At 61.0% G+C, this 8,039-nt stretch overlaps 1 protein-coding gene across 1 annotated transcript in view; it reads left to right on the top strand.

Annotated features, from left to right (window-relative positions):
• Positions 1–845: 845 nt before the first annotated feature.
• Positions 846–8,039, top strand: part of PCDH12 (protocadherin 12) — a 10,460-nt gene continuing 3,266 nt past the window's right edge. The window contains exons 1-3 of the mRNA XM_015642302.3: positions 846–3,917; positions 4,349–4,443; positions 5,560–5,759. Coding sequence (XP_015497788.1) covers positions 1,074–3,917; positions 4,349–4,443; positions 5,560–5,759 — 3,139 coding nt within the window. The 5' untranslated portion in view covers positions 846–1,073. The remainder of the gene's footprint in view (positions 3,918–4,348; positions 4,444–5,559; positions 5,760–8,039) is intronic.

Genomic DNA, 8,039 nt, shown 5'->3' with positions numbered 1-8,039 from the left:
GACACAGAGATGAAGTGGCTGGTGAGGCTCCAACCAGACCTTGAGGATGCTCTGTAACAGCCAAGGAGAAATCCCACACGACCTTCCCTGTCCTGAATGCCTTCAGTCACCTCGAGACTGAAGCAAACCCAGCCTGGGGTCTGGGGGCTCTGCAGGCTCGGGAGGTATCCATGGAACACCTTCAGGCTGCACTCCCTGTGTGTGCACAGCTGGCCAGCTGTGGTGATACTGCTGCAGCAGCTGGGCAGCCTGACTGTGGGGGCTTGGGGCTGAAATAAGGCCAAGAAGGGATTTGATGGGGCAGGAGTGGCGCCAGGGAAATCAGTGCTGAGCCAAGCTGGGATGGAGCACGTGCCAAGACAGGGAGCAGCCAGGACAGACGGATGCAGGGATGGGACTGAACGGACACAGGTCGTGTCTGCCAGCGCCTCCCTCCTTCCCTCGCACCCTCCTGGCTCTGGGTGATGTGGCCACGCTCCCACTGATTCATCAGCTCATTTCGGTGTGTCCAGCTGGAACTGGTGACATCATCCATCACCTTTGTGCTGGGAAAGGTGACTCGGCAGAGCACGGAGCAGGGATTGCACTGGAATTTAGGCAAAACGAGAATGTGCCAAAGTCTGAGATGTAAAAGCGTGGGGAACAAGGCTTTGGGTCATGGCAGGAGCAGAAGTCCATCACCTCTTCCCGAAGCACGAGAGGTTTGTGATGGGTCAGGGGCTGCAGGAATCCCACCTTCTGGACAGGTGACAGCGGTGACGGTGCCCCCAGGCCGGGATCTGGGGACACTTCCACACCCTCTGGCAGCTGGGCCGCCGCACCCCGCCCCGGCATTGTACCGGCCCGGTCCTCCCTTTTCCTGTAGGTGGGGTTTCCATAGGATCCCGGCCGCTCCATCCCCAGCCCGGCCAGCCGGCCGGGGGCTGCTCCGGGCACGGTCCCTCCGCTCCGGGCTGTCCCGGCCGGGGGGCTCCCGGTGATGGCAGCGCTGGGAGCAGCCACCAGCCCCGCTCCTCATTTCCCCTCCTTTCCAAGCTCTGGCTGGAGCCCGCGGCGCTCGGAGATGGGAGAGGATGGCGAGGCGCTGCGGTGGCCCTGAGGACTCTCCGGGGATGCGGTGGCCGGCGGGACAGCCCATGGCAGCGCGGCGGGGCCGCGGGGGCTCTGCCGGCAGCGTGCTGGGGCTGAGCCGCTCGGCGCTGCAGCTGCCGGCGCTCTGGTGGTGGTACCTGTTCCTGAGCGCCGATGCCCAGGAGGTGGCCACGTTCACGGTGCAGTACCGGGTGCTGGAGGAGGTGCCCCCGGGGACCGTCATAGGGAGCCTGGCCGAGCACTTCGAGGGCGGCGAGAGCGGCGAGGCGGCCGAGACCTTCCAGCTGATGGAGACCCCCGGGAGGTTCCCGCTGCGTGTGGGCAGTGGGGACGGGGTGCTGAGCACGGCCGGGCGCGTGGACAGGGAGCAGCTGTGCCGCCACGCCGATCCCTGCTGGGTGTCCTTCGATGTGCTGGCAGCCCAGAACCCGGCCCTGATCCACGTGGAGGTTCAGGTGTTGGACGTCAACGACAACGCGCCGCGCTTCCCCACGCCCGAGCTGGAGCTGGAGATCTCGGAGAGCGCGTCCCTGCAGACTCGGATCCCGCTGGATCGAGCCCTGGATGCTGATGCCGGCCCCAACGCCCGCTGCTCCTACGCCCTCTCCCCCAGTGAGCACTTTGCTCTGGAGGTCGTCTCCGGCTCCGACGGGACGAGGCACGCGGAGCTCGTCGTGGTTAAGGAGGTGGACCGGGAGCTGCACTCCTCCTTCGACCTCGTGCTGACGGCCACAGATCACGGGGAGCCACCAAAATCAGGTACTGCTTTGATTAAAGTCATTGTCCTCGACTCCAACGACAACAGCCCCGTGTTTGCAGAGAGCTCCCTGACGGTGGAGGTTCGGGAGGACGCCCAGCCTGGGACCCTCCTGGTGACAGTCACGGCCACCGACCCCGACCAGGGTCCCAACGGGGAGATCGAGTACAGCCTGAGCAGGCACGCGCCCCCCGAGGTGCTGAGCACCTTCAGCATCGACGCTCGCACGGGCAGCATCCTCCTGAGGCTCCCTCTGGACTACGAGGAGACCCACGCCTACGAGTTGGACGTGCAGGCGCGGGACCTGGGCGCCAACCCCATCCCAGCGCACTGCAAGGTCCTGGTCAAGGTCCTGGACGTCAATGACAACGCTCCCGACGTCCACGTCACCTGGGCCATGCGGGTGCCCGTGCTGTCCGAGGCCCTCCCCAAGGACAGCTTTGTGGCCCTGGTGACAGCCAGTGACCCCGACTCGGGAAGCAATGGGCAGGTGCTCTGCTCCCTCAGCCAGGGCTACGAGCACTTCAGGCTGAAGAGGACCAACAGCCACAGCTTCGCGCTGCTGACCAACGCCTCGCTGGACCGCGAGCGGCGCGCCGAGTACAACCTGACGCTGGTGGTGAGGGACATGGGGGACCTGTCCCTGGCAGTGCTGAAACACCTCACCATCTGCATCAGCGACGTCAACGACAACGCCCCGGCCTTCGAGAAGGCCGCCTACGAGGCTGCTGTTGCTGAGAACAGTGAAGCCCCTGCCTTCCTGCTCACTGTCCATGCCACTGACCCTGACCTGGGCTTCAATGGGAAAGTCACCTACAGGATCCTGGACCCCTCTGCTTTGGGGCTGGTCTCAGTCGACCCCGTCACTGGGGATGTTTTTGCCCTCCAAGCTTTTGATTACGAGCAGGTGAGGAGCCTGGAGTTCCTGGTGACAGCGGAGGATGGAGGGCATCCCAAGCTGGTATCCAACATCTCCATCAGGCTGGCTGTGCTCGACCGGAATGACAACGCACCCATCATCACCACGCCAGCGCTGGTGGGAGGGGTGGCCACGCTCTCCATCCTGGTCAATGTGGACACCGGGTGCTGCTGGGTGGTCCCTGGGAATGGGAGCACCCAAGGGGCTGCAGCAGTGACCAATTCCACGCTTGTGTCGTGCCCTGGCAGCCCCTTCCTCTTCACCATCGTGGCCAGGGACGTGGACTCCGGCGTCAATGGGGCTGTCCGGTATGAGCTGCTGGGTGGGGATGATAGCGGGCTCTTCATCCTGGACCCCCTCCTGGGGCAGGTGTCCCTCAACACCAGCAACACCAGCAGCCTGGCCGGCAGCCAGCAGGAGCTGCTGGTCCGGGTGAGCGACCAGGGGGACACCCCCCTGCACACCCTGGCCCGGCTCCGCTTGCTTTTCCGGCATCACGGGGCCTTCTCCAAGATGTCAGCGCGGGATCCCGGCTGGCCGAGCCTGTCCGTGGTGCTCGTGATCTGCCTGGCCGCTCTGCTGGGCGCCTGCCTGCTGCTGCTGGCCCTGACCCTGTCCCTGCGCAAGAAGGACAAGAAGGACGGCATGGCCTACAACTGCCGGGAGGCCGAGGACGCCCGCAGGCAGCAGCAGCTGAAGAAGCCGCACAGGCAGATCCAGAAGGCCGACATCCACCTGGTGCCGCTGCTCCGCGGCCGCCCCCGGGAGCCTGAGCCCCCCCGGCAGGAGCAGCCTGGCACGGCCGCCCCCACCACCCCGCCGGCTCCCCTCCACCTCACCCCCACTCTCTACAGGACCCTGAGAAATCAGAGGACACCCAAAGACTCGGAGGAGCAGCAGGGCGCCTTCGAGCTGCCCATCCTGCAGCGCCGGCCCTGCCAGCCCCACAGACACAAACACGCAGGGAAGGAGGCTGCGGGCCCCACCGAGGCACCTCTGCTGAAGCCACCCACGGGAGAGCCCCAGGTGCCCCCCGAGCAGCCCCAGCCCCACCAGCAGATCCTCAGGAGCCTGGTCCGGCTGTCGCTGGTGGCCCTGGCGGAGCAGAGCCCGACCGGGGAGTTTGCCATGGAGTCGCCCCCAGTGCAGGTAGGAGCTGCTCCAGCCATTCCCAGAGCGTGGACACTCCCAGTCCTTCCTTGCCTGGGCCTTGCCCACCCTGGGGTGGTGGGAATGTGTGATCTGATGGTCTTTGGTTGGTCCCTTCCCCCGGGCCGGGGCAGTGATGCCTCAGTAGCCTGGGTGGGATGAACATGTCACCCCAGCAGGACGCGTGGGAGCGGGGCTGTCACAGGGACAAGGGGACAATCCCATAACAGCAGGAACAGCAGGAGGGTGCAGGGGAAGCTCAAGGCCCAGGTGGGCTGGCCAGGGCTTGTTTTTCCCCCGGTGTGGGGATGCTGAGCCATCTGCAGCAGGAGGAAACGCTATAAAAAGGCCGGGGGGCTCGGAGGGACGTCCTGGCAGGAAGCAGCTTGAGTGGCCAGGCCGGGGCTCAACAGGCTTTTCCTGCCTTGCAGCAAATCTCCCAGCTGCTCTCCCTGCTGCACCAGGGCCAGTTCCAGCCCAAAACAAACTACAGGGGAAACAAGTACACGGCCAAGAACGGCAGCAGGTAAGGCTGGCTCCCAGCACTTCCCTTCCCCACGCCCCCTTCCCCTGCTCCAGCCCCACCAGTCCAAAACTTCCAAGGGCAGGAGACACCAGGGCAGAGACACACAAGGAAAAGCCTCATCCCCCTGAGATTGGAGGTTCTCCCTTCAGGGCCTGGTTGTGATCCTCTGGTCCTGGCTCCCAGCTGCTCTTTGCTTCCTTCCTGGGGCACCTTTGGCAGTCCCTCCATACTCACCTGAGCTCCTCCATGGCCATGAACCATCCCTTGCCAAGACCTCTGATGGTTCTGGGTGCTCAGGAGCACAGAGGAGCCCAGCTCTGGAGGCAGCAGCACAAGGATGAGTGTTCTCATGGCTCTGAGCATTTTCTTGGTGCTTGTCAACATGAGTTTGGGACACCTGACCCTGCCAGGGGTTAGATGAGTGAGGACCTGCAGCAGGGCTGGAAACACTGAGATATCCCAGCTGTGTGCCAAAGATATCCCCAAACTTCAGGGTGTTCCTATTAAATTGTGCTGTGTGTCCTGGGCACACTCCTGAGTATTCATCACTGCCTTGCCACATCCCCTGTCCCCACCTGGCCAGGCCATAGGCAGCCACAGCTTTCTCCACCTTTCTCACCTGCAGCTGCAGAGGGTGGAGAAGGAGGGAGAGCAGCTCTGGCTTTCTGGGGTGCTCCTTACCTGGTCCTGCAGGAGGGAAGCACCTCTGCATTCATGGGGAGGAGCCAGCAGGCCCCTGTTTGCTCAGGATATGTCCCTGGATCCCTGGAATTGTTCCAGACCAGGTTGGACAGGGCTTGGAACAACCTGTGATAGTGGAGGGTGTCCCAGCCCATGGCAGGGGGTGGAATGAAATGGGCTTTAAGGTCCCTCCCAACACTCCCATGGTTCTAAGATCTTTCTGCAGAAGGATAAAAACCCTTCCAAGCAAAAAATGTGGAGCAAACCCCTCAAAATCATTAACTGATGGGCACTGAAAATGCCTTTGCTTCTGAGGGCGATGCACGGGTGCCCACAGCCCCTCTCTGGGGCATTCTGGGGACACCGAGACACCACCAAGGGCTCCCTGGGGCTGTGCTGGGGGCTGGAGTGACCTGGGTGTTGTGACCCTGGCAGGGCTGCGGGGCTGGACACGGGGCTGGACACGGGGCTGGACACGGGGCTGGACACGGGGCTGGACACAGACTGCCTGAGCACCAAGGACAGCGGGCACGGCGAGAGCGAGGCCGGGGACCGCGACTGCGACAGCGCCTTCGAGCTCTCCGTGCAGCAGCTCGTGGGAGAGGAGCTGGAGACCCTCCTGGAGCCACAGGCAGGTGAGGTGACCTCGCTGCTGGGACGGGGTAGGGTTGGGGGTCTCCAGCAGCGGCATCTCCCCAGGAAAGCCACACTCACCCCCCCAGGAGGTGCAGCTGGCCTGCACAGCCCGGGCACATCGCACCTCCCGGGGAGGCTCTGGCCAGGGCAGTGCTCGGGGCAGCGTGTCTGGACCCTCCCAGGCTTTTGGTACCAAGGGACTTGCTGAGAGCTTCATGTTGGATTTTTCCACGTGTTTATGGGTGCTCTTCCCTCCCATGGATGTGTCTGCTGGGGTTTAGGGTTCAGTGATATGTGAGTTTGGTCTCTGTTGTTGCTGAGGGGTGAGTTTCACATTGCAGCTGCTGAGCTGCTTCCCACTCTGGCCTGAGCCCTCCCTTCATGCTCTCCTGGTCCTTGCAGAGTGAGAAGGGTGGACACTTGTCCTTGTCAAACCCCTGAAGATGTTACCTACCCTCAGACCCCGTCAGGTTCCTCTCTCCTTTTCGTGTCCTGTGACCAACCTGCTGCTAATTTTATCTTTTTTGAGACAAGTGACCAGAACTGTGCACAGTCTTTAGGTGCACTGGGGGTCTGAGGAGCTTTTCTGGTTTGTTCCTCATTCCTGTCCTGCCCAACGCTGAGCCCTGTTAGTTGTGACTCCCCAGTCCCTCCTCTGCGTGGGGGGAGAGCCATCAGCACATGACAGGTCATTGTTCCCTGGGACAAGTTGGTGACACAGAAATTCACAGCCACCTTTGGCTCATGGCACTCAGCATTATCAGGTCCTTCAGCAACCCTCTGCTTTTGGGTGTTTTAGTGGAGTCAACACCAACATTGTCCCCTTTCCATGTCATTTATCACTGTGTTGAGCAGTGGGACTCTGCTAATGACCTCCCTTGGTGAGGAAGATTAATTATTCCTAGCCTCACTTCCCAGCTTTTAACACATATTAGTCCCTATGGATCCTGGCTGTAAATTCAGGCACGGCTCAGGTCCCCTGCAAGCCTGGCTGCTGCTGTTCCACCAGCTCAGGTGACCTCTGCCTTCACAGAATTGAATTCTGGAAGTGTTTGGGTTGAAAGGGACCTTAAAAATCATCCAGTGCCACCCCTGCCATGGCAAGGAGATCTCCCACCATCCCAGACTGCTCCAAGCCCCATCCAGCCTGGCCTAGGGCACTGCCAGGGATCCAGGGCCTGCCCACCCTGCCAGGGAACAATTCCTGCCCAATATCCCATCCATCCCTGCCATTCCCTGTGTCCTGTGCCTCCAGCCCTTGTCCAAAGTCATCCAGGGCTCTCCATCCAGCCCTTCCAAATTTCCAGAAGACAACTGTGTGACAATGTCAGGGGGTTCCTCTGGGAGCAGCAGCTCCATGGCTCTCTCTGCTGAGCCTTGCACAGAAGGATTTCTCTGAATCTGCCTGGGCTGGATTCACCTTCACTCGCTTAAAAACTCCTGTCACCATTTCCACCTCCCCCCGCTCTGATCCCGCATTCATTTGGAGCAGTAGTTAATGAACAGCAGCTAATAAACCAGGCAATTTCATATCTGAGTTCCTCTGGCACTCCGGGGTGAATACCATCTGGGCCTGACATTTTCTACATGTTCCTTTTATTGATTTGTTCTAAAAATCTCCTCTCCTGGCATTTCAATTTGAAAGAGTTGGGCTGACTCATGTCCTGTAGCAGAAATTTCATTGTGGAGCCTCTGTGCTCCTCCACAGAAGAGAAACTCATTGAGCTTTGCTGCTGGGGTGGTTTGAATTCCAGAGCTGGACATTTTTGGTGCTCTTCCTTAGGGGACAGCATCTGCTGCTTCTCCCCTTTTGCTTCCCTGCTCTTTTATTCCAGTAAGGAGCAAACGAAGGAAAGGCTGAGACCTAAAAGTTTCCTCAGATTCCAAGGTCCTGCAGCCAGGAGCAGGGAGCAGAGGGGAGCCCAGCTCCATCCCAGGTGATCTGACATGTCCTGATCCCAGAAAAGGGACCTCTGGATCCAGTCCTGCCCACACAACGATGCAAAATCTGGGCTATGGTGAGGCTGATCCACAAAGTGCCATCTCCTGTGGTTCTTGGATCTGACAGGACAAAACCCCTCTTGGCTGAAGTCCTGGAATTCCATAGGATCATTAGGGCTGGAAAAGCCCTCCCAGCCCATTGTTCCCCCACCACTGCCCCAGGGCCACGTCCCCATTCCTGGGATGATGATCCCACCGCTTCCCTGGGCAGCCTGCTCCATGCCAGCAGGGAATGCTGAGGCTTCGTGGATTCCTGCTGGAATGCCCAAAGAGACTGC

Source organism: Parus major, chromosome 13 (genome assembly GCF_001522545.3).
Source record: "Parus major isolate Abel chromosome 13, Parus_major1.1, whole genome shotgun sequence".
Taxonomy (NCBI): Eukaryota; Metazoa; Chordata; class Aves; order Passeriformes; family Paridae; genus Parus; species Parus major.
This window is presented reverse-complemented; position numbering and strand designations above follow the sequence as displayed.